This window comes from Neovison vison, chromosome 6 (assembly GCF_020171115.1).
Source record: "Neovison vison isolate M4711 chromosome 6, ASM_NN_V1, whole genome shotgun sequence".
Classification (NCBI taxonomy): domain Eukaryota; kingdom Metazoa; phylum Chordata; class Mammalia; order Carnivora; family Mustelidae; genus Neogale; species Neogale vison.
This window is the reverse complement of record NC_058096.1, coordinates 172,687,404-172,714,316: the sequence shown is the minus strand read 5'-3', so window position 1 is coordinate 172,714,316 and position 26,913 is coordinate 172,687,404. Positions and strand designations below refer to the sequence as shown.

The window sequence follows — 26,913 nt, the reverse complement described above, 5'->3', positions numbered from 1 at the left end:
TTATGTCTCTCTAATGAGTTCCTTGAGGGCAAGGGTCACATCTTTTTTTTTTTTTTTTAAAGATTTTATTTATGAGAAAGAGAGCATGCACACGTGAACCGGGGGAGGGGCAGAGAGGGAGGGAGAAGCAGACTTCCCAATGAGCAGGGAGCCTGACACAGGACTTCATCCAAGGACCCTGGGACCATGACCTGAGCCCAAGGCAGACGCTTAACCAACTGAGCCTTTTGGGAACCCCACATCTTCTTCATCTTTGACTCTTGAGCACTGATCCATAAGACACAACTGTGGCACAAGGCTGTTAGTGACCCACAGAGGCAACATTTTATAGGCAGAGAAAACAGGATGTTTTAATTGGTAGAGTCAAGAGTTGTTTGTTCTTGATTACAGTGTTCAACATGCAAATTACATTCACCTTTTGGTACAGAAATGGCACCCTGACACTTCCCTGGGACAGTCAATCCAGACAGAATGATTCCTGGGCCAACCTTAACTACATGTCTGCCAGCAATCGCACTTTCTCCCTTCTTACAGCAATATGCTAACTCTCTTATCCAGAAAAATTGGGAAATGAGGTCCTTCATTCAACAGAGTAGCCATATTTGGTACAGCACTATTGATGTCAATGGATTTGATACATCCTGAACTCCAGCTCAAGACCTCAGATTATGTAACCTATCTCTGATGATCCCAAAGGCACTTGAGAATCCGGCAGTGTCTCAGTGTTGCCGATTTTCACCGGACAGTGTTAAGAGATAGAAGGCTGGCTAAGTCTGTCCTAGCCCTGGGTATTCACTCTGAAAAGAGCTGATTTGAATCAGATTTTGACCCATTTGCTCTTTATGTCACTTTGTAGGCTCAAAATGAACAACACAGGGAGCTTTCACTTTGCTCATCCGTAATGCTAAATTTTCAGTAAGGAAAATGTATTATTTGTGTAAAGAAAGTTGTACAAATACTAACAAAAAATTAAAGGTGAAACACAAAGTATTTGGATCCCAAGAAAACAGGCGTTCACTGTGGTTAGAAGTCAGGCTGACTGCACTTAATAATTAGGTATAATTGACAATGCTTTTTCCAAAGACTGAATTTTTGCTAAGTTTTATATATTATAACTAGCTTGAGTATTCCCCCTTTTTTTGACTTTCATTATCAGAGTCACCAGAAGGAAAATGTAAAACATTTTAAAAATAGCTGCTTCTGGGTAAGTCATCTAGCACACACTCCCCAGATCTCCTCTAGTTTCAGACATACAAGGGAACCTGGCTCAGATAAGAACAATTCTTGCTGAACACCTGCCAGCTCATGCATCCTTCTTTTTATTCTGAGAGGGTCCAGCTCAAATCAAAGTTATAAAGTTAACCACTGCTCTGAGTTCTGACACAGCAAATCCCTGTGTGGTCTTCAAAAAATCGAGGTCTGTAATTCCTTCTTAAACATGCCTTCAAAGTGGAGGTCTTTGGCCATGAGCTCCTCTTCGACATCATCTAGTGCCCACTGGTGATCCGTCAGCTCCAAAGCTTCCCACTCTGTCTGCAAAGGAAGAGAACACCAGGGAAGGGAGAGGAAGGCTGTTACTAAGAGCAGTGCTGTTGTAGGAGCACTGATTCTAGCCAGCAGCTGGATTAAGCTATTTATATGTATGAACTCATTTCATCCTATGAGATAGGTACTGCTACCTGCCCTGTACACCCCCAAGCTTGACCTGCAGGCAAAGAGATCAAGGTTAAAAAAGGTAAAATAATCTGTCTGAGGTCACTAGAGCTAGTAACTAATTACATTTCTCAAACAGTCTATAAATGCTGACTACTTTTGCCTTTAATTTTCAGGTTTAAAAAAATGCTTTAGGAAATATAATATGCAATACAAATGTTAGCTCATGGCTTTTTTAAAAAAAAGATTTTTATTTAAATTCTAGTTAGTTAACATACAGTACAATATTGGTTTTAGGAGAAGTCAGGGATTCATCACTTACATACTACCCAGTGCTCACCATGACACATGTCCCCCTTAATACCATCACCCATCTAGCCCATTCCCCCACTCACCTCCCTCCATCAACCCTGTTTGTTCTCTATCATTAAGAGTCTCTCATGGTTTGCGTACCTCTCTCTCTTACCCCACATATGTTCATCTCTTTTGTTTCTTAAATTCTACATGAGTGCAATCATATGGTATCTTTCTCTGACTGACTTCACATAGCATGATACATTCTAGCTCCACCCACATTGTTGCAAATGGCAAGATTTCATTATTTGATGGCTGAGTAATATTCCAGTGTGTGGTACACACACATCTTCTTTATCCGTTCATCTTCTTTTTTTATTTTTAAGATTTTATTTATTTGAGACAGAGAGAGAACAGGAGCAGGGGGAGGGGGACAGAGGAAGAGGAAGAACAAGAATCAGACTCCCCATTGAGCAAAGGAGCCTGTGTGGGGCTCAATTCCAGGACCCTGGGATCATGACCTGAGCCAAAGGCAGACACTTAACCAACTGAGCCACCCAGGTGCCCCTCAATTTTTTAAAAAATACAACTGACATGCCATAAACTTCACCCTTGGAATATGTACAATGTAGTGGTTTTTAGTGTGGGTTCACAAAGAATTGCAACCATCACCACTACCTAATTTCAGAACACTTTCATCACTACAAAAAGAAACTCTATTTCAAATAGCAGATGCCCCCCATTAAGCCCCTTTCCCAACCTCTGGCAACTGCTACTTTACTTTCTGTATCTTTGGATTCATCTATTCTGGATATAATATGTGGCTTTTTCTTACTGGTTTCTTTCACTTATGATGCTTTCAAGGTTCCTCCCTGTTGTAGCATGTATTGGTACATCATTCCTTTTTGCTAAATATTCCAATGAACATTTCTATTGTCCATACACTGTATGTATATTCCAAAAGGTTTCATTTTGCTCATCCATTCATAAAATGGACATTTGGATTGTTTCTACTCTTGGACTATTATGAATAGTGCTCTGAACATTCTTTCTTTCTTTCTTTCTTTTTTTTAAGATTTATTTATTTGACAGAGATAGAGAGAGAGAGCCTGCATAAGCAGGAGGAGTGGCAGGCAGAGGGAGAGGGAGAAGCAGGCTCCCAGTGGAGTGGGGAGCCGGATATGGGGTTCGATCTCAGGTGGGATCATGACCTGAGCCAAAGGCAGGAGCTTAATCAACTGAGCCACCCAGGTGCCCCTCTGAACATTCTTGTGTAAGTTTTTGTGTGGACATAGGTTTCCAATTCCCTTCGCTATTTACCTAAGTGCAGATTGGTGGTCATATGGTAATTACGTCTAACTTTTTCAGGATAGGCTAAAAACTGCTTTCCTAAGTGGCTGCACCATGACCAGCAATAGGATAATTCCAATTTCTTCACATCCTTGTTTACAACTGTTAGTGTCCATCTTTTTTATTATAGTCATCAAGTGAGTCACTGTGGTTTTGATTTGCATTTCTCCCATGGCTAACAATGCTGAGTATGCTTTCATGAACTTACTGGGTATTTGTATATCTTCTGTGAAGAAATGTTTACTCAAAACTTTTGCCCACTTTTAACTGGAATGTCTTACTATGGGTGAGTTCTGAGAGTTCTTTATTCTGAATACTAGACCCTTATTTAAGATAATTAAATAATAAACCTTATTTAAGATCAATTGACTTTCAACACAGGTGCCTAGACAGTTCACTGGGGAAAAGAACAGTCTTATCACTGACTGGGTACAGAGTTTCTTCTTCAGGGGATGAAAAATTTTGGAAATACATAGTCTTGATGGTTGCACAGCATTGTGAATGTAATTAATGCCATTGAATTGTATATTTACAAAGGTTAAAAGTGGCAAACTTTATGTTACTTATTTTACCACAATAAAAAAAAAGAAAAGGGGCACCTGGGTGGCTCAGAGGGTTAAAGCCTCTGCCTTCGGCTCAGGTCATGATCTCAGGGTCCTGGGATCGAGCCCCGCATCGGGCTCTCTGCTCAGTGGGGAACCTGCTTCCCTTCCTCTCTCTCTGCCTCCCTCTCTACCTACTTGTGATCTCTGTCTGTCAATTAATTAATTAATTAATTAATTTAAAAAAAAAAACTTTAAATGGTTTAAGAGGTAAAACTATAAAACCCTTAGAAGAAAACATAGGTGTAAATAATTTATTTAAATTAAGATACAGTTTGCAAACAAGTTCTCTAATACTGTCTTTTCATTTTCTTGATGGTGTCCTTTGAAGTACAAAAGTTTTTTTTTTTAAAGATTTATTTGACACAGAGAGAGAGAGAGACAGTGAGAGAGGGAATACAAGCAAGGAGAGTGGGAGAGGGAGTAGGCCTCCTGCTGAGCAGGGAGCCTGACGTGGGGCTCAATCCCAGGACCCCAGGATTATGACCGGAGCCGAAGGCAGATGCCTAACAGCTGAGCCACTCAGGCACCCCAAAAGTTTTCATTTTTACAAAGTTCCATTTATCTGTTTTTCCTTTTATTGCTTGTACATTTTTTAAAAGATTTTATTAATTTATAAATAAATAAAAATAAATAAATAAATAAATAATTTTTTAGATGTATGGGTTTATTCTGACCTCCTCAATTCTATTGCATTGATCTGTAGATCTGTCCTTATGCCAGTACCACACAGTCTTGATCACTGTAGCTCTGAAGTAGGTTTTAAATCAGGAAGTGTGAGTCTTCCAACTTTATTCATATTAAACTCTAATTGGGCTATTCTGGGTCTCTCGCATTTCCATATGATATTCAGGATCAGCCTGTCAATTTCTGTAAGAAAGGTATGTGGAATTTTGAAAGGGACTGTATTGAATCTGTAGAGAATTTTGGGAGTATGGCCATCTTGACAATATTAAGTCTTTTAATCAATGAACATGGATGTCTTTCCATTCATTCAGGTCTTACCTTAATTTCTTTCAGCAATGCTTTATAATTTCCTTGTAAAAGTCTCATCTTTCTTTTGTTAAATTTATTTCCAAGTATTTTACTCTTTTTGATACTTTTTTTTTTAAGATTTTACTTATTTATTTGAGAGACAGAGATCACAAGTAGGCAGAGAGGCAGACAGAGAGAGAGGAGGGAGCAGGCTCCCTGCTGAGCAGAGAGCCAGATGTGGGGCTTGATCCCAGGACCCTGGGATCATGACCTGAGCCAAAGGCAGAGGCTTTAACCCACAGAGCCACCCAGGCACCCCTTGATACTACTTTAAATGGAATTTTTTTCTTAATTTCATTTTCAGATTCTTTATTGCCAGTGTGTAGAAATACAACTGATTTTTGCATCTTTACCATTCACCATCTAAAAGATGTTCTAAAAAAAAGTCCTTGCTGGACTTGTTTCCTTGTGGGTTGCTTACAATATTCTGTATATAAGACCATGTCATTTGCAAACAGAGATCATTTCCTTCTTCCTTTCTAATGTAAATGCCTTTTATTTCTTCTTGCCTAATGGCCCAGGCTAATCATCCAGCACAAGGTTCAACAGAAGTGGCAAGGGTGGACATTCTTGTCTTGTTCCTAATCTTAGGGGGAAAGCTGTTAGTGTTCCACCACTGAGTATGATGTTAGCTCTGGGTTTATCATAGAGGCCTTCCATCAAGGTGAGCAAATTCCCTTCTGTTTCTAGGTTTTATCATGAAAAATTAGTGAGGTTTTGCTGTACAAAAATTATGCTGGATTTTACATAATGCAGGATCATTTCATGAAAAGCCTTTAAGTATTGATATTTTTTTAAAATGAAATTTATATCTGATGTCCACAGGGTCCTAAATAGTTCAGAATATTCTAAATGTTTACTTGGTGTCTCTGAATGGACTCTATTTACAGCTTCATTTACAGTGTGGCTTAAATTTGAGTGAGCATTTAAAAGCTAGTAAAAGTACCAAGAATCTCCAATTTATTTACAGCTGACTCTGTCTCAGGAATAGGAAAGAAATATGTAAACACAAATTAATTTGTGTTCAATTTAAATGATGGAACCATCCAAACGACACTCCCTTCAGGGAATCCAATGTTAAAGTAACTGTCCACTAATGTCTTTCAGAGCATTAGCAAAGCTATGGAAGGTATGAGCGTACCTTGAAAGCTTTGTTGGTGTCTGCAGGCATGGCCATGGCTGCTCCCGTCATCTGCTCCTGCATCATCCGTGACTGGTCCGCGGCTGCAGTGTAAGGCACACCGATGTGAGTGCCAGGGCTCAGCAAGCACCCAGCGCCCTCTCGGAAGAACGGTCCTCACACAACACTGACAGGTGCTCAGGAAGGGATGAGAGCCCCGTAGGACAGATTCACTGACTGGCCCTCCCACACACTGGCTATGTGACCTAGGGAAAGTCACTTTATCTCACCTGAAAAATGGGCCTGATAATAACAGAAAGTAACTGAAGGAAGTGCTAAACTTGATTTCAAGTGTAAACAATCACTACAGCCACCGGTTATGGAGCAATTATTTTATGCCAGGCACTTTACGAAGTGCTTTACATATTCTGCCTCATTCACTCCTTACAACAAACTCTGAATTTAATTATTAAGGTCTCTATTTTACAAATGAGCATACAATGAAAGTGGTTACGCCACTTGCCCAAGGTCCCAACCATTAAATGAGAGAGCCAGGATTGGTCCTGGCAAGAACTCTAGTCAATGAACTGACTGGTCAAACCAGGCCTTTTTTCAGCTTCAGTTTACAGGCTTACACTACTGGTACTGGATTCCTCACATGAGGCTTTCATACCTTGGGGAACTAAATATTGTCCCCGTGATTTCCAGGGAGAATTCAGATCTACAGTTGATCCTGGAATATTATTTTTTTCTTTAAGATTTTAAGTAATCTCCACACCTAGCATGGGGCTTGAACTTACAACCCTGAGATCAAGGGTTGCATGCTCCATCAATGGAACCAGTCATATGCTCTAACCCTGGAATCTGTAAGAATCTAGCAGAATACCTCAGAAATTTATGAAGTTTAAGGAGTGAAGCATTGTATTTGACTATGCTAACAAATAGAACAGACTACATGAGTTTTCTGGCCTTGGCATGGATGACTGTCTATCAAAGTGTTTGCTTATTAAACCCAATATGCTTCTTACCATTATCTTGGCCCAGAATCAGAGAGTAAATGCTCCGAAGCCCAAAGACATTGAGGAAGTACCAGGATGCAGAACTCACCCTAGGAAAGCAAAAGTGAAACAACACAGGTAGTTATTTTAGAATTAACAGAATTCATAATTTTCTATCACCCAAAGAGTATATAAAAGAATCACTTGGGGTAAGGTTAAAAGTTGTCATAATCCACCCATGGCATTTTGAGTGGAGTTTCAATGAGAAAAATCAAAAATCTATTCCAGTGAAGAATGCAAATCAGAAATTCTGTTCTTTAAGGGACATTGGTTTTAGCTTTTGGTTTGTGCTTTTATAAAGGAAAGAAAGTTCTTACCAGGATGCATCTAATGTGAGTAGTTCAATTCCCTGTTGCAGCATTGGCTTAAAACGGAGAGTCAGTGGAAATGGGACCTTGGCTACAGAAAAGAGAGAGAAAGTTCACAATCTTTTCTTGCTGTTTTTAGAACAGTTTAGGCATGAATGCACGTAATCCTTCCATGAGGTGGAAACTCTGTACCATACACAGTTTGAAATGATTTCTACCAGGAAATTTGTTTCAATTTCTGAAAAAAATAAGGCAAATATCATTCTATTTATAGTTCCTTCAACACAAGCTTCTCTATTGCTTAAGAAGCAGAGACTCTGGGGATGCCTGGGTGGCTCAGTTAGTTAAGCCCCTGCCTTCAGTTCAGGTCATGATCCCACGGTCCTGGGACTGAGTCCCACATCTGAGCAAGGAGCCTGCTTCTCTCTCTGCCTCTGCCTGCCACTCTGCCTGCTCGTGCTTTCTTTCTCTCTGACAAATAAATAAATAAAATCTTAAAAAAAAAAAAAAAAGAAGCAGGGACTCTGAGTTGTGACCTAAAATTAGAAAAGAAACTTGCACTGATCTGTAAAACCCAAAATGGAATATATATGCATAGAGAACTACATTCCTGAGAAATGAAATTGATTTAAAACAAATTATAAGTAGATAAACGACTCACTTCAATACTTAGGAAATGAAGTCAAAATAGAAACATGCTTCCCTTCATCCTACTTAATGAGAATTAATTTTGGATATGAATGAGCAAGCCATTCACTTAAGTTCCTATTGGTAAAAAACATCCACATCATGAACTAATGATGAGTTTGGGATAAGAGCCATAAAGTAACAGCATATGAAATTTTTTTCAAAGAATGTGATTAGTTTCCAGGGCACCTGGGTGGCTCAGTCAGTTAAGCATCTGCCTTTGGTTAGGTCAAGATCTCAGGGTCCTGGAACTGAGCCCCAAGTTGGTCTTCCTGCTCAGTGGTGAGTCTGCTTCTCTTTCTCCCTCTCCCTCTGACCTTCCCCCTGCTCATGCTTGCGTTCTCATGCTCTCCCTCCCTCAAATAAATACAAACTTAAAAAAAAAAAAAAGAATATGGTTAATTTCCAATAGAGAATATGGGACCCATTATATTAGTGTCTAAGCAGCGCTTGGATTTCTCTGAACAGGGACATGGGAAAGGATCATCGCTAAATGAACCTGAAGTCTTCTGGGTCTGTAACTTACTTGTGACAAAGCCTGAGAACGTCATGTTGATCCATCCACCAATAAGAATCATAGGGAGCACATTTGTTACATTGCCTTTCATCATGTCTGTGAGCATAGTGGGATCTATGACAAAAACAAGAGACGACAGCATTTTACCACTGTTAGCAGGGACTTCTCCCTGGTTTTCTGTAAATTTTTAATTTATATGATAATTAAACTAATACAAGTTCACTGTAAAAAATTCAAATGACATGGAAACATAGGGTTAGACAGCTTCTCTGAGCCCACTCTCTGAATACTTTTAATTCTTTGTTGCATATTCTTCCATCTTTATACATACATATATAAATTTATACACACAAGTATGTATTTACATGCATTTATATATACAACTTTCCATATGTATACAATAAACAGGTATTATACTTACTAATCTGCTTCTTAATTTTAAAAAAGTAAATATATTGTAGATGGTATTTTCACATTGGTTTAATATCCCTCTCTCACTATTTTCAGTGTGTGCATAAGAGTCTACTACGTGGTCACACTTACGACTTCTGGATGGACCGATAGATTGTTTCTATTTTTTTTTTTTTTTTTTTTTTGCCAATAAACACTTGCCAACAACTACCTAGTATATAATCTGCATGTGATGTGTTTCTGTAAGAGAAATTCTTAGAAGAATTCTTAGAATTTCTAGGTCAAGGGGTTTGAACATTTAAAATCAACATGGGGGGGTGCCTGGGTGGCTCAGTGGGCTAAAGCCTCTGCTTTTGGCTCAGGTCATGATCCCAGGGTCCTGGGATCGAGCCCCACATCGGGCTCTCTGCTCAGCAGGGAGCCTGCTTCCTCCTCTCTCTCTGTCTGCCTCTCTGCCTACTTGTGATCTCGGTCTCTCAAATAAATAAATAAATCTTAAAAAATAAAATAAAATAAAATAAAATGAACATGGGGCACCTGGGTGGCTCAGTGGTTTAAGCCTCAGCCTTCAGTTCAGGTCATGATCTCAGGGTTTTGGGATAGAGCCCCGTATCTCACTCTCTACTCAACAGGGAGCCTGCTTCCCCCCTCTCTCTGCCTGCCTCTCTGCCTACTTGTGATTCTCTGTCAAATAAATGAATATAATATTTTAAAAATAAATAAATAAATAAATAAATAAAATGAACAAATACTATCAGATTGTCCTTCAACAGTAGCAGGAGGGCCTAACTTCCTATGACTTTGACAGTAGTAGCTTTGTGAAGCTTTCAATCTTCATCAGTTTAATGGTCTAAAAAGGACATCTTGGGGGTGCCTGGGTGGCTCAGTTGTCTAAGCATCCAACTCTAGATTTTGGCTCAGGTCATAATCCGGTCGTGTATTTGTGCCCTACAGGCTTTGTGCTCTGCAGGAAGTCAGCTTGACATTCTTTCTCTCTGGCTCCCTCTGCTTCTACCCCCCAACCCCCACTGGGTGCAGACACATCTCTCTCAAATAAATAAATAAATCTTTAGAAAAACTAAAAAGGACATCTTGTTCTAATTTGCATTTTGTGGATTTAGTGAAGTCAAGTATCTCTTCATACATAAATTGGTCTTTTGTTTCTTGTGGGCTTTCTAAAAGACTTACTAAAATCAATTGTAGTACCTTCTGTCTGGGTTTCTTACTTAGAGAAATGGGTATTAAAATAAGAGGACAGGGGCGCCTGGGTGGCTCAGTGGGTTGGGCCGCTGCCTTTGGCTCGGGTCATGGTCTCAGGGTCCTGGGATCGAGTCCCGCATTGGGCTCTCTGCTCAGCAGGGAGCTTGCTTCCTCCTCTCTCTCTCTGCCTGCCTCTCCATCTACTTATGATTTCTCTCTGTCAAAAAATACATTAAAAATCTTTAAAAAATAAAATAAAATAAAATAAAATGAGAGGACAGCCAACACAGAAGAATAGATTATTTTTTTTTACTTTAAAAGTGCTATGTTTTTTCACATGACTAGGGTCAGCAGAAGTAAGAAATCTGTTACAGCAAAAATTGTATGGTGGGTCAAGCAATCATGACTGACAAAGAAATGGCTGGGCTGGGAAGTGGTTAAGAGCTCCTCCTCTTTCAGACAGAAGCTGGGTGGCCATCTGTCAACAAGGGGATCCAGACACTGGCTGGGAGATGGGACTAGGATGCTTTACCAACTGTGCTCTGCAGAGCCCTGAGTCCTGAGGAACAGCAAAGGGAAGAGACTCAGGGATAATGGCTCTAGTTTTCTCATCCCCCAGCCAGCGGCTCTTTTTTTTTTTTAAATCTACTATATACATTGGCATTCCCAGGTGATTTATTTAGGAAAAAAAAAAAAAAAAAAAAAAAAGAGCTCCACTTGTGTAGATCCCTGTATTAGATGATCTCTAAGCCCCTTAGATTTCTATCTCATATAATTTAACATTTAAATAAATCACATTCTCTTCCTGCCCTCCCCCAACTCATGTTAAGAATCCTACTTAAAGAGGACAGAAGGGAGTAAACATACCAGTCATAGGAGAAGGAGGCACTACCTTCCTTTTAGTTTTTTTGAAAAATCCATCCTCTGGGTTGTTGAAGTAATATTTTCGTGTCAAGAAAGACTAGTAGAAAAGAGAGCTTTTTAAGTCTTAAAACTGTGACATAGGAAACTGTCAAATTATTCCCCAGAGGTTTAGTCAGAAGGCCCTTGGAATAGACTGTTACACTCAGAGCTGGCCGCCTACTTGGCAGCCAACCTGACACTTTAGCTGAGTCACATTTAAAAACAATTTCCTAAGAAGGGCGAGGTCACAATGACAGCAGACACCACTAGTCCACAGTTTAATTACAGATTTGCCAAACTTCAGCTTTCCCCAAAGAGTCCCCTTATTAAACATTCAGACATCTACTGCCCTCAATAGTGAATCATGGAACTTTAAAAAAAAAAGAGAAATGAGTACCTGTTTGGGAATGTATTTTCCATTTTCCCTGAGGACTCTGCTCCGAATTAGGACCTGACTGAAAAATACAACCAAGATAATGAGATTTTTAAAAGCGAAACACTAGAAGAAAATGAAGAATAAGAGTAGAAGACCTATTTAAACACAAGAGAGAGCCTATTTGGCCACAGTCCTGTGGGGACACTTTTCAAAACACAAGTGTCCTTAAAACCAATATAATATATATAAACCAACAATCAGGTCTTCAAAAAAGCATTTTTCAGAAGTCACTGTGTTTATGAACAAAAGATTTCCGAGGAAGGCACATTTGGAACATCACACTCAGCTTTTTCTTATTGTATAAGAAGCTAAGAAGGAACTTTCTCTGAGTGAAAAGAATTAAGCACTGGATACTCCTCAGGAGATCTGGGGGCGGGGGGAGGGAGGGTGAGGACAAAAGAAAACTTTTAAAACCCCACAGAGAAATGAGTACAGGATTTAATCCCCAACAGACAATAAATAGAAATTCCAGCAGGATTCAGACCGTTAGTAAACTCTCAATAAACATTTACTGAATTAATAAATTATTTGGTGATATCGGACTATAACTGATTATTAAACAGTGTGTGATACAAGTGGGTGGTGCAAAGACACAGATGCCAAACAGGACAGAGATCAAAATACTAATGTTTGCTAGGTTTTCAAAAGTTGTTTTAATGGGGGAAAACCCTCTTAAGTTAAAGGAAATCCTTCTTGGAAAGTGAAGAGGAAAAAAAAAAAAAGAGACAGAAATAAACAACATGCAAATTGTGCTTGGTTTTGTCTCTACTCCTCAGTATAAACCACCTGCTCTAATCAGGGTCTCCTTGTCACCTTACGCACATTCTAGACTCTCCATGTGCTGGGAATGCTCTAGTACCCCACTTCTTCACGAGTTCTACTGCATCATATCATAATATATTCTTCAAGCCCCACCCTCTCCAAGAAACTCTGCCTGGTGCTCTCATGGAATTCTCTCTTGTCTTCCTCCTCTTGACCTCGTTGTACTGTACAGTTGACAGACTTAGAGGTGACATGTAATATGTTCTGTCCCCGGGAGCTAGTCTAAAGCTACTCCAGGTGTGGCCTGTGTACCAGTGCTGGCCTGTGACGAGGCTAAGTGTAGACATTCAAAGTAAGGGTTTAGGACCATTTATAATAATTTGGTATTTCCACAATATCCAAATAAATATGTACTAAAATAGTTTACAAAAGCATCGGTCTATGATAGATTGGAAAAAAAAAAAAAAAGGTCCTTCATCACTGATGGTTTAGGCAGCATTGGGTCTAGAGTAACGGATAAAAATTTAAACTCTAGAGTTGAACAGATGGATTCAAATCCTGGCTCTGCCACTTAGCTATGTGATCGTGGGTGAGTCATTTAAATTTCCCATGCCTCCTTTCATATTATGCACAATAACAGATTTATTCTCATTGGGCAAATACTTCTTGAACTTTTGAATGCCATGTACTATTAGGTGACATGAACAACAGTGATCAAAAAGCAAGTATCTCAGGGCGCTTGGGTGGCTCAGTCAGTTAAGCAGCTGACTCCTGATTTTGGCTTAGGTCATGATCTCAGGATCCTGGGATCAGGGCCTTTGTCGTGGTCCGCATTTGAGGGCAGTCTGCTTGAGGAGTCTCTCTCTCCTTCTCCCTCTGCTCCTCCCCCTGCTCTCTCTCTCAAATAAATAAATCTTTTTTTTTAAAGATTTTATTTATTTATTTGACAGAGAGAGAGAGAGAAAGAGACAGTGTAAGAGGGAACAGAAGCAGGGGGTATGGGAGAGGAAAAGCAGGCTTTCCGCTGAGCAGGGATCCTGATAAGGGGCTCAATCCCAGGACCCTGGGATCATGATCTGAGCCAAAGGCAGACGACTAACAACTGAGTCACCCAGGCACCCTTTAAATAAATAAATTTTACCAAAAAGGAGGGGGGGCAAATATCTTATGAAAGTTAACATCTAGTGGGAGATAAAGACATTGATTAAATAACCATAGGAATAAATATTAAATTCACCTGTTATGTCCTAGGAAGGATAGATGGATGGTATGGTGGGAGTATATAATATGGAGATTTGACCAAGTCTAGGAAGTTAAGGTCTGGGAAAAAGCTTTGATGATGATGCATGATTGTGTTGGAATCTTAGGACAACTAGAGATTACCTTGGCAAAGTGCTGGAGGGAACAGCATGGGCAAAAGCCCTGCAGCAGGCATAAAGACTATGTCTCTGAGGACCTGAGAAAAGGCCACATGGCTAGAAGAAAGAGAACTACAGAAAACATGGTGAAAATGAGACTTGAGAGATGTGCAAGAGACATACTATATAAGGCCACATGCATCCCAGTATATTTTTTAAAATTGTGGTAAAAAATACGTAACATAAAACTTACCACTGTAATCCTATTTAAACACACAATTCAGTAGTATATATGTACATATACAAACACAATGAAATATTAGCCACCAGAAAGGAGATCCTGCCATCTGCAACAACATGGTGGAAACTTGAGGGCATTATGCTAAGTAAAATTAGCCCAGAGAAAGACAAACACTGTATGATCTCATTTATATTTGGGAATCTTAAAAAAAAATGTCAAACTCATAGAAACAGAAATTAAAATGGTGGTTACTGGGGGATGAAGGAGATGGGGAGATGCTGGCCAAAAGGTAGTTATAAGATGAATAAATTCTGGGGGTTTAACATATATTATAGTGACTACAGTCAATAAAACTGTGTAATGCACTTGAAATTTACTTAAAGAGTAGACCTTAAGCATTCTTTAACACTGACTTTTTTTTAAAAAAGTATGAGGTGATGTATATGTTAATTAACTGGACTGTGGTAATCAATTCAGAAAAGTATATGTATGTCAAATCATCACATTGTATATTTCATTTAGTTACAAAATGTATTGAAATGTGACACATGCTACAACATGGATGAACCCTGAAAACATTATGCTAAGTAATATAAGACAGGCACAGAGGGACAAATATTATATGATTCCACTTACGTTAAGGTACCTAGAGTAGTCAAATTCAAAGAAACAAAAAGTAGAATGCTGGTTGCAGGAACTGGGTGGAAAAGAGATGGGGAGTTATTACTTAATATGTTCAGAGTTTGTTTGGGATGATGAAAATACTGCGGAAGTGGATGATGGGGATGTTTGCACAACAGTGAGAATGTACTTAATGCCACTGAGTTGTACACTTAAAAATAGTTTAAAAAAAAAAAAAAAAGAGTCGGGTGCCTGGCTGGCTTCATTGGTGGAATGTGTGACTCTTGACCTCAGGGTTGTGAGTTCAAACCCCATGTTGGGTATGGAGAGTACTAAAAAAAAAAAAAAAAAGCAAAAGGGAAATACTGAGGATTTTTTAACCAACTGAGCCACTCAGGCATCCCTAATACTGAGGGTTTTTTAAAAGATTTTTAAAATTTTTTAATACTGAGGATTTAAGCTGAGCTCTTCATATATATAATTTCATTTAATGATTACCACTGCATGTGGCATATATTATTTTTCTTTTGCATGTTTTGTCACTTGGACTGAAACTCCCTGAGGGTAGGGTCTTGGCCTTGTCATATCTTGTATCCTATAGCATATGGTACAGAGCAGGGCACATGGTAGATCATCAATAAAGATTTGGTCACTATAGATAATTCAGGCCTTCTTCAGGCACTGTAATCAACAGAAATTCCCCTACAACTCCTGTATTTTCACTGCTGAGGAATTTTGTAGAACTGGGGTTGAGAACCATGACCTTGAGGCATTTCAACCCTAAATCAAGGCAAGCTTAAATTACCCTATATTTTTTTTCAGATAAATAATAATATTCTTAATAATTAACTGACACACCTCTTTTTTCCCTACATTTCTTGCTTGAGTGCTTTGATCTCTATATGATAAAAATTTCGTATCATTTTTTCCACTGACATCTACCATAGTTAATCAAGTTTTTTAAATTAATTATTTTTAATTAACATATATTGTTTCAGGGGTACAGGTCTGTGATTCATCAGTCTTACACAATTAACAGCACTCACCATAGCACATACCCTCCCCAATGTCCTGTATATTCTAAACACTCAGTTTCTCTAAGGTCTGTGAATACTATAAGAAATTTTTAATTTTGCATTTCTGTTTCTGTTACTCTTGAAAAATAAGTCCTTATGCTGCTTATAAAGACAAAGCTCTTCTGCACTGATAATTTGCAATTGAAAGACATTTTCTTAAAACTTTTTTTTTTTAAATTTAGGTAGGCTCCATGTTCACCCTAAGATCAAGACCTAAGCTGAGATCAAGAGTCAGACACTTAACCAACCCAGTCACCCATGCACCCTGAAAGCTTTAGTTTTTAAAGCTGGTATTTCTCAAATTGGAGTTTAATCATATATTAAAGACCTGAGTTTGTTTTTTTTCTTTCCTAAGAGTCAGTATATTCTTTGAGCTTGAGTACCATTTTTTCCAGACATTCTATCCCCAACTGTGATTTACTATATTTTGTTCATTTTTCTTTCAATTTTGGTTTAATATATTTTAAAATTTAGTAAGTTTAGAGGCACCAAAAGCTTAATAACTTATGAAACCAAAGGTTCCATTTTTATTTAGGCTAATGGAAACTTATACTATATTTAGAGGAAATGTTTTACAACCATAAAACATATTTTGCCTTGGTTTTGGGAGGTTGAAAACCACATGCTCAGCATTTTATCCAAGTTGACAGGATGACCTGGTGGGGTACTGTCACACCATGTAGAAACTGGCATGATCCAGACATCTCACATAAAGGAACAATAATGACCAGAAAGGTTTGAATTTTCTCCAAGGCAGTTGTTCTCCATGGAGACTGCCTTCTAGGGGGGGACTTCTGGAAATATGTGGAACTTTTTTGATTGTCAAAATGATGGGGTAAAGAAATTAACTGTCATTTGTTAGGGGTAAGAGATGCTAAGTATTCCTCAGTGCTGGAGACAGTTGTGCAATTCAAAGAACCATCTCATGTTTCATACTACTTTTGAATATCTCACTGAATTGCTTTTTTTTTTTTAAATATTTTATTTATTTATTTGACAGAGAGAGATCACAAGTAGGCAGAGAGGCAGGCAGAGAGAGAGAGGAGGAGGAAGGCTCCCTGCCGAGCAGAGAACCCGACGTGGGGCTCGATCCCAGGACCCCGAGATCATGACCTGAGCTGAAGGCAGAGGCTTTAACCCACTGAGCCACCCAGGCGCCCCTCACTGAATTGCTTTTAATTATGAGCCTCAAACCTAATTCCATCTTTTTCTCCACAGGGAAGGAAGAAGTGTTTTTTGTTTTTTTTTTTTTTGGAAGTGATTTTTATATATATTCAACTTCCAGGTATGCAACCACCAAGTATGTATAAGGAAAACTGCACTTTGTTTTGTTCAGAACTTTATCAAGAGTAGTTCCTCATTTAGTAAAATCAATCCAAAACAGCACTGCCTTCTGTGATATCTAAATTGTGAATACTGTATCAGCCTACAGTTGAACCTGTCCCAAAGAAGGTGATTTTATAGTGAGGTACATGCTTTGACTTGTGCATTACACTTTTGAGGACCATTGTGAACAAGTACTTATGAAATAGAAATTAAATTATTTTTCTTTTATTTCTCCTTTGTCACAACTAGGGCATTACATTGTCGTTTTTATTGAAGTATAGTTGACACACAATGTCACATTAGTTTCAGGTATACAAAATAGTGATTTGACAACTCTTTACATTATGGTGTGCTCATATATGTAGCTACCATATGCCACCGTACAACACTACTACAATCTCATTGGCTATGCTATACCTTTCATCCACATGATTCATTCCGTAACTGGAAGCCTGTACCTCCCATTCCCCTTCACGCATTTACCCATCTCCCTATCTCTCTCCCCTCTGGCAACCATTAATTTGTTCTCTGTATTTATGGGTCTGTTTCTGCTTTTGTTTGTTTGTTTTGTTTTTTTAGATTCCACATATAAGTGAAATCATATGGTAATTGCCTTTCTCTGTCTTATTATTTCATTTAGCATATAGTAGCTTCTAGGCCCATCCATGTTGTTGCAAACATCATGTTGTTTGTTTGTTTGTTAAGTATTACTTTCATTTATAGAGTGCTGGAAGTGTGAATTTCATCTTGGGTTAGAAGAAGGAGCTTTGGGGACACCTGGGTGGCTCCGTTGGTTAAGTGTCTGCCTTTGGCTTAGGTCACGATGCCAGGACCCTGGGACAGAGTCCTGTATCAGGCTCATTGCTCAGTGGGGAGTCTGCTTCTCCCTCTGCCTGCCACTCCCCCTGCTTGTGCTTGCTCTCTTTCTCTGACAAATAAATAAATAAAATCCACCCCCCAAAAAAGGAGCTATGGGTGTGATATCATTCAGAAACATCACTCTGAAATCACATAGTCAACCAAGAGCAGAAAACTGTGGCAGAGAATCTATGACAACAGTAATTGTGGTCAAGAGAATTTAACTTGAATTTAATTTAACTGATCTGAGTTTAAGAACAGGCACAGTATTTTACAATTTTGGCTATTTGGGGTAGGCTACTTAATTTCTCTGGCTTTCTTTTCTTCAACTATAAAAATGGGTTCAGGATTATCTAACTTGGTGTGATTGTGAGGATAAGATGAGAACAATTTATTGGTGTTAATAAATGCTAAACATTTAAGCTCTCTTCACATTGCATCTTTTTATAGCCTTCCTTTCTGTGGAGAACTGACTTCAGGTTATCTCAGGAGGTTTGTTCTCAAGAGTTCTGGAACTGATGCTACTGAAAAATAATTGAAGTGGCCTCTATGGTGTAGTGGAAAGAACTCCTGACTTAGGAACCAGAAAATCTGGCCTCAAGTCCAGAATGTCATCATGTGTGACCATGAAACCTCTTAAGCATCAGTTTCTATAAAATGGGACAGCAACATCTATCTCATAAGAGTTGCTTTGAATTTTAAATAAGTTAATGAATGTAAGTGCTTAGCTTAGTGCCTGGCATAGAGTAAGTGCTTAATAAATATCGGTTTATTATTATTATTCTCAGCCTAACTGGGAAGCATAACCGAAAGATAAAGCAGTGCTTCCTAAACTTCAGTCATTCTCATTCCATGGTTATGACTTTTGTTTTATTCACTAGCACTTGTACTATTAAAAACTTAGTATTTTTAAAAAGATTTTATTTATTTGTCAGAGAGAGCACAAGAAATGGGAGTATCAGGCAGAGGAAGAAGCAGGCTCCCCGCTGAGCAAGGAGCACAATGCTTAACTCACTCTCACTCGATCCCAGCACCAGGATCATAACCTGAGCCAAAGGCAGACACTTAACCGACTGAGCCATCCAGGTGTCCCAAAAGCTTAATATTTTTTACATATCAACTTTTTCTACTTATGTAAGTTTTAACATAAATCTTTAAGTTGCCAGCCAATGGAAAACCAGTATTAGTTGCCACACTTAACATAAACACAATAAAAACAAAATTAATTAAATCTTGGTAAGATACTGTTGCTTGTTGACAGTCCTGAGCCCGAGGCTTGCTATTTCTTAAAATGGGATAAGTAAGTGATAGCGAAGTGGTTAAAGACATAGCAACATTTCCCTAAGATGATTTCTTAAAATAATCACAATGATTGGAATTTTTAAAAAATTTTAATATGGTGGGGGCACAAATCTAGATAACTAAAATCATCTCAAATTACCTCTCTCCACAGATAAATACTGTAATGAAGCACTTGAGAAAGAAGTTGCCTCAAATCCTGAAGGAGAAATGACAATTACAGTCCCCCACATCTCTATGGCAATTCCACATTTGCACAGCACTTGGTTACTTAGTATCTCAGCTGACCACCACAGTAGTCTGGTAAAAGGAATAGTGTAAACACACCCACCTTATACATAGTTCATAGATAAGAGGGTTGGCGATTGGCCTAACAATTAAGAGCAACAATATTTTTGAGCACTTAATGGGTCCCAAGCCCTGTGCCAAAGGCTTTGTAGGCTTCATTTAGAATTTAATCCCCAAGTCTGCTCTATGAGGCATCTCCTGTATCCTCATTTTACAAATGACTAAAGTGAAACACAAAGGTAACACAGGCAAGGTGACCCAGCCTTTGGGGCGCGATGTCAACCCGAACAAACTGACAAAACCCCTGTACTTTCTTCCCCAAGGTCACAGGGGAGTGAGGCCGCCGGAGAGGGAGGGCGCTGACCTGTCGGAGACTTGTTCCTGGGTGAGCTTCTTGTCGCTCTGCAATAGGATGGACACGTAGTGGCGGATCATGCCCACAAAGAAGGTGATGATAACGATGGGTAGGACCACCCAAAGGCGGATGTTGGAGTCGAGTAGCAGCTCCGGACCCGCCATCCTCACAGAGAGCCGGCTCCCACCCGGTGTAACTGGGTTTCTCTCCCCGCGGGGCGCGAAAGCCCCTCTTTGATTTCGCCTGTGGGCCTTGTCACGCCTCTCAGCCTTCCGGGCCCGGAGCCCTACTCCAGCTTTGGCCCTCGCGGACTGCCCCCAGCCCTGCCGCCTGGCCGCCCACTTCCGGCGCGGAAGTTTAGCGTCAGGGCGAGGCGCGCCTCCGTGGCGTCAGCGTGGCGTCTCGCCGGGCGGCAAAGTCAAAAACAAGGGGCGGCGACGGGTTCTTGGCGGGTGAGTGGAGCAGCGGTCGCGGTCTCTCGAGGCCCAGCGTCACTGTGGCCTGCTCGCTGGGCCCCGGCGGAGCTCGGCTTTTCCTTCTGGGGCTCGGCGCCCCGAACCTCGGCCTTCTCCTCTGCTCGGTCGTGGGATAATCCCCCCCAGGTACCTCCCTCCGTCGTTAAAATGACGAAGGCTTTTACCCCCAGCTCCTTTCCGAACGGCCTGGTCCAGACAGTCGGCCCCACCCACCAGGCTTTCAGGCTTCTTTGGAAAGGAGCCGTGTTGTGGGCTTGTGCCCTGAAGTCAGACGACCCTAACTAAATTTTTGTCCGAAAAATGGCTGATAATGGTTATAAGTATTTAAGGAGGCAGTGGATAAAGAAAACCCTTAGCATAGTGCGTGGTACATAGTAAATGTTAACTATTGTTGGAAGCCATCACTATAATCAAAAGTATAGTTGGTAGGTAGTGCAGATTCTGGAGTCAGACTGCCTGACTTAGAAACCCAACTCCACCACTGAATGAGAATAATAAGGATACCTACCTCAAAAAAGGCTTGTGAGTAATTATGAAGCACTTAAAATCGTTCTTGTTAGTTATTAGTATTTACCTGCCTGCCAGCCGTTCTCATTTAGGGAATGTGCTCAGAAATCTTATGCCAGGTGCTGTGCTGGGCACTAGGGATACAGAGATAAGTGAGACTGAGTTCCTGTTCTCAGTGAGCCCCACAGTCTGGTGTGATGTGGTAGGGGATCCTAGATACACTCTATGGAACAGGGAGGTTGGAGTAGAAAGCTCCTTTGGGGATAGGAGGAACATTGTGGCTGTGTCTTTAAGGATGAGTGGTAGTTTCCAGGCAGATAAGAGCATTTCAGGTGAAAACACCTTATGCAAAAGCACTGAGACCAAGAATGTTTTGGTTTACGAGATAGAGTAAGAGGCCCTTAGTGTTCAGGTTCAGGACATCCCCTACCTCTGCAGTTTCATTTCTAACTCTACAGGCTCCTTACCGGTTCTGTGTTGAATATTTTCCTTCTTAGACTACTCTTCTCATACATCTTCTATGGGCTAATTCCTGTTTTGGCCTTCAGGTCCCTGCTTTAATAACTTTTTCTCACAGAAATTATCCCTGAGAAATTGTCCCTGCTTTTCTTAATCTCCCCTACCCCCAACTAGATTAAATTTCCTTGTGAGCCCTCATAGCACCCTGTGCTTCTCTCTTATAGCACTTACATAACTGTACCTAAATAACTATTTGACATTTGACTGTGTCTTTAAGGATGAGTGGTAGTTTCCAGGCAGATAAGAGCATTTCAGGTGAAAACACCTTATGCAAAAGCACTGAGACCAAGAATGTTTTGGTTTACGAGATAGAGTAAGAGGCCCTTAGTGTTCAGGTTCAGGACATCCCCTACCTCTGCAGTTTCATTTCTAACTCTACAGGCTCCTTACCGGTTCTGTGTTGAATATTTTCCTTCTTAGACTACTCTTCTCATACATCTTCTATGGGCTAATTCCTGTTTTGGCCTTCAGGTCCCTGCTTTAATAACTTTTTCTCACAGAAATTATCCCTGAGAAATTGTCCCTGCTTTTCTTAATCTCCCCTACCCCCAACTAGATTAAATTTCCTTGTGAGCCCTCATAGCACCCTGTGCTTCTCTCTTACAGCACTTACATAACTGTACCTAAATAACTACCTCAAGACTACTCATTACTAGGGGCGCCTGTGTGGCTCAGTTTGTTAAGCGGCTGCCTTCATCTCAGGTCATGATTCCAGGGTCCTGAGATCGAGCCCTGCATCAGGCTCCCTGCTCTGCAGAGAGCCTGCTTCTCTCTCTCTCTCCTTCTGCCTGTCGCTCTGCTTACTTGTGCTCTCTCTCTCTCTCTATCACTCTGTCAAATAAATAAATAAAATCTTTAAAAAAAAAGACTATTCATTACTATAGTGTAAACTCCCTGAAGGCAGTGATCATATCTAGTTCATACTTGTAACCCTAGCACCTAGTGCAGTCTCTAGCATTCAATATTGGATTAATGAGTTAAAGGAGCGGTAGATTGGGACCAGATTATGAAGGATCTGGGATATCAGAAAGAGAACTGGATCTCATCCTTCAGCAAGAGGAAGGTAGCCTTGCTAAAGAGGCAACTAGGTAATCAAGTTTAGAAAGGAAGGGAGTATTGACCAGATACAGGAGTTGAAATTCTTTCAATACCTGGAGTTAGACAACTTTAGTGTAAAAACTAGAACTACTTTGGTTTTGGGTAGGGTAGTTTTCTTTGAGCTATAGCTTTAACTTCTCAAAACTTATCTAGCTTCTAGAGGGTAACTTCTATTCTCTGATTTTGCTCTAGAAAGTAATTTAATTGCAGAAGACTTCCAGTCAAAATGGTTTCCAAGAGAAGGCTGTCAAAATCAGAAGATAAAGAGAGCCTGATAGAAGATGTCTCCAGTAAGTATCTAGTAGTCATTTGTTGTTTTATTTCCGTAGCAAATGTGTGAGGCACTTAAAGAGAGATAAAGTTCCTCCTTTTAAGTCCTGGGAGTCATCAAGTCTTAATGGTTAGAGCACACAGAATCTATTATCAGGGGATTTGGGATTGAGTTTCTGCTTCTAATTCCATGTATGACTTTGGGCATGGCCACAATCTTAGTCTCCACATCCATAAGAGAAATTAGTATTATAGAAAACAGTATTATAGAGCTTATCCACTTATATCATCTAGGTGCTGAGACAGAAGGTACAACATAGTCATCTGTCCTTTAAAAAAGGTTTATGGTCGGGGCGCCTGGGTGGCTCAGTGGGTTAAGCCGCTGCCTTCGGCTCAGGTCATGATCTCAGGGTCCTGGGATCGAGCCCCGCATCGGGCTCTCTGCTCAGCAGGGAGCCTGCTTCCTCCTCTCTCTGCCTGCCTCTCTGCCTACTTGTGATCTGTCTGTCAAATAAGTAAATAAAATCTCAAAAAAAAAAAAAAAAAAAAGGTTTATGGTCCTCTTTCCTCCCTTAAAAAGAATTATAGTATGGGGGTGCCTGGTTCAGTCAATGGAGCTTGTGACTCTTGATCTCAGGGTTATGAATTCGAAGTCCATGTTGCATTTAGAGATTGCTTAAAACTGAAATTCTTTAAAAAAAATTACAATCCAGATAAAACTGTGATAAGGATATATAAAAGAAAGGCATTCTATCAGACAACCATGCCAGGGGTGAAGAAACAGTATGGACTGTCCATTTGAGACTGTGGTTGACAGAGGCCCTTACTTAGTTCTGATGGAAAGAGGTTGATAGGTTTTTTTTCCCATTTATTATATTCATCTACTCTGTTAAGGGAGTTCTAACTTGTTACATCATTAAGGGAGAAGAGGAAATAATCCTACTTAATTTCAAGTACTGTTTGTTTTTGTTTGTTTATTATGTTTTATTACTTCTCTTGCATTGAAAGCCTTGGGATAAAATCAACCTGGGCTTTGTACTCAAAGGCTTGATGCCAGAGAACCTGCCTGATTCTTTTTACTCCTGCATCAAGATCATTTGTTCCCACACTTTGGTGTATATCAAGATTATTACCTGGAAAGCTCTTTAAAAATTCAAATGCCTGGTCCCCATCCTCAAGATTTTAATTGAGTAATTATGGGATGTGATCTAATAATGTGCTTTTATTTTATTTTATTTTTTAAAGATTTTATTTATTTGAGAGAGAGAGAACATAAGACTGGGTGGGGAGGAGCAGAGGGAGAGAGAAGCAACTCCCCACTGAGCAGGGAGCCCAAGGGAGAAGCAGGCTCTGCACTGAGCAATGAGCCTGATGTGGGGTTCAATTCTAGGACCTTGAAATCATGACCTGAGCCAAAGGCAGACACTTAACCAACTGAGCCACTTAGGGGCCTCTAAGAATGTCCTTTTAATAAGCATCTCAGTTAAATTGGAGAAAAAAAAATAAGCATCTCAGTGATTTGATTGCATTGGTTTGTAGATAACAGCTTGAGGCACACTAACTGTTTTAGAATTTGGGTAGAAAACATTTCCATGGTTATTTTTGTTAGAAGTGGCATGTTTTGAATTCTTCAAATAAAAATGCAATAGAGAGGGCCTGGTGACTCAGTTGTTAAGTGTCTGCCTTCTGCTCAGGTCATGATCCCGGGGTCCTAGGATTGAGCCCCGCACTGGCCTCTCTGCTTGGCAAGAAGCCTGCTTCTCCCTCTCCCAATCCCCCTGCTTGTGTTCCCTCTCTTGCTGTGACTCTCTCTGTCAAATAAATAAATAAAATCTTTTTTAAAAATGCAATAGGCAGAAATAATTGTTTGTTGATTTGTTTGTTTATAAGCCACTGTTGCTGACCATTGTTAGAGATAAAATTTTGCTACAGCATCAATTCCAATACAGTTCTTCAAGAACCCATCAATTTCCCTCTTAGGGTTATTGTAGTGTTTACAGTTTTAATCTTTACTATTTGTCACATTCTTGAAAATTTTGTCTGTTTTCAGAAGCCAGGAAGCAGCCACTTTCCAAGAAGACAAAGAAATCTCATGTTCACAATGAAGTTGAAGAAAATGACAGTATTTTTTTAAAGCTTCTTAAAACATCAGGAGTTATTCTTAAAACAGGAGAGAGTCAGAATCAACTAAGTAATATTTTAATTTAAATCTTTTCTCTGGGTTTAGTGCAGGGCTCAGAACTGAATCATGGATTTCTGAAATAGGCAGTGAAGATTAAAAATGGGAGCACCAGGGGCAGCTGGGTGGCTCAGTGGGTTAGGCCTCTGCCTTGGGCTCGGGTCATGGTCCCAGGGTCCTGGGATCGAGCCCCGCATCAGGCTCTCTGCTCAGCGGGGAGCCTGCTTCCTCCTCTCTCTCTCTGCCTGCCTCTCTGCCTACTTGTGATCTCTGTCGAATAAATAAATAAAATCTTTTAAAAAAAAAAGGGAGCACCAGTCATCTTGAGACAAAGATGACAATGATACTGCCTTTTTAAAATTTATTTATTTTTAGAAAAGATTTTATTTATTTGACAGAGATCGCACCTAAGCAGAGAGAGGAGGAAGCAGGCTCCCCACTGAACAGAGAGCCCAACTTGGGGCTTGATCCCAGGACCCTGGGATCATGACCTGAGCCAAAGGCAGAGGCTCTAACCCACTGAGCCACCCAGGTGCCCTGATACTGGTTTTTAGAGAGAGTATTTCTATAGTCTCTAGTACTGATTAATGCATGTTAAGTAATTCTAATTTTTTATTTATTAATTTTTTAAAACTTTTTTCAGAAAAGAATGGCATATACCAATAATACTTTGTGTTTTCTTGTGGAAAAATAAATACTCAAGAGAATTATTAGATCTGTGTCAGAGTAATTTCAGAAGAAAATTTATAAAGCCATTTAAAGCCCTACTTTTAGGGCATCGATTACTCCATTATTTCATATCTTTTTAGAATACTTAGCAGCTATCCTCTGTCAAAGCTAAATCTGTTTTCCCATGGGTTTAGAAAATTTGGCTCTGAAATTAGGTTAAAAATATCCTTATTGGTTTCACAAGATACGAAACTTTTATTTAGGGAAATAAAACTATGGTGGGAGGTATTAAAGACTCTGCTGATCAACTGTTTTTTCCTCTTAGCTGTGGATCAAGTTGTTTTCCAAAAGAAGCTCTTTCAGACTCTGAGGAAACATCCTTCTTATCCCAAAGTATGAGTTTCTTCCTGGTACTTTCGCTTATGCCAGCACTACTCTGGAATTGGGAATATTAAGATGCTGGCATAAAGTTGAATGAACTAGAATGATTTTTAGCTAACCTACAGCAAATGTTAAACTGAAAATCTTACTCTTTGTTTTTCCAATATCATTAAGATAATAGAAGAATTTGTTAGTGGCCTAGAATCTTACATTGAGGACCAAGACAGTTTTAGGAGCTGCCTTTTGTCATGTGAACGTCTGCAGGATGAGGAAGCCAGGTATGGACTGGAGGCTTGGAATCTTGCTGACATTTAATCTGTTATACTAACTGGATTGGGGGATGGCAATGGGGGGAGAATGCAATTTTTTGAATTTCACTTTTTTTTTTTTTTAAAGATTTTATTTATTTATTTGACAGACAGATTACAAGCAGGTAGAGAGGCAGGCAGAGAGAGGGGAGGAAGCAGGCTCCCTGCTGAGCAGAGAGCCCGATGCAGGGCTTGATCCCAGACCTCTGAGATCATGACCTGAGCCGAAGGCAGCGGCTTAACCCACTGAGCCACCCAGGTGCCCCGAATTTCACTTTTTATTTATAATTGTTTTATCTTCAGTTTTAACCCTTAAATTATTAACCCACTGAGCCACCCAGGTGCCCCTAAATTATTAATTTATAGTTATGAGACTAAGAACCAGAATGTTTTCTAAAGTGTGTCTCATCTGTGTTGATAGAATTTTAACTTTCTACTTCTCCCTGTGTAAGAATCATCTTCTCTTGGCTCCTGGGTGACTCAGTGGGTTGAGTGTCCGACTTCTATTTTTGGCTCGGGTCATGATCTCAGAGTTGAGAGATTGAGCCCTGAGTCAGGTTCTGTGCTCAGCTCAGGGTCTGCTTCAGATTCTCTCTTCCTCCCCTTCTGCTTCTCCCCCAGCTCATGCTCACTTTTTCTGTGCCCCACCCCCATAAAGAAATAAAATCTTTAAAAAAAAAAAAAAAAAAAAAGAGCAGGGATGCCTGGGTGGCACAGTTAAGTGTCTGTCTGCCTTTGGCTCAGGTCA

The 26,913-nt window shown here is 39.9% G+C and overlaps 2 protein-coding genes across 4 annotated transcripts in view; one reads left to right on the top strand and one right to left on the bottom strand.

Annotated features, from left to right (window-relative positions):
* Positions 1–323: 323 nt before the first annotated feature.
* Positions 324–20,109, bottom strand: EMC3 (ER membrane protein complex subunit 3). The gene is made up of 8 exons (XM_044253022.1): positions 19,768–20,109; positions 11,536–11,593; positions 11,103–11,196; positions 8,634–8,738; positions 7,430–7,511; positions 7,083–7,162; positions 6,076–6,158; positions 324–1,533 (listed from the first exon to the last, which is right to left on the bottom strand). Exons 1-8 carry the CDS (start codon positions 19,920–19,922, stop codon positions 1,405–1,407), a joined length of 786 nt encoding a protein of 261 aa, XP_044108957.1. The 5' UTR covers positions 19,923–20,109; the 3' UTR covers positions 324–1,404.
* A 53-nt stretch (positions 20,110–20,162) lies between these two features.
* Positions 20,163–26,913, top strand: part of FANCD2 (FA complementation group D2) — a 61,139-nt gene continuing 54,388 nt past the window's right edge. The window contains exons 1-5 of one of the 3 annotated variants that reach the window (XM_044253019.1): positions 20,163–20,210; positions 22,551–22,648; positions 24,679–24,819; positions 25,802–25,869; positions 26,032–26,135. In XM_044253019.1, coding sequence (XP_044108954.1) covers positions 22,585–22,648; positions 24,679–24,819; positions 25,802–25,869; positions 26,032–26,135 — 377 coding nt within the window. In that variant the 5' untranslated portion in view covers positions 20,163–20,210; positions 22,551–22,584. Of the gene's footprint in view, positions 20,361–22,550; positions 22,649–24,678; positions 24,820–25,801; positions 25,870–26,031; positions 26,136–26,913 lie in introns of those variants that run through there. The other 2 variants (XM_044253018.1, XM_044253021.1) reach the window with 2 other exon arrangements.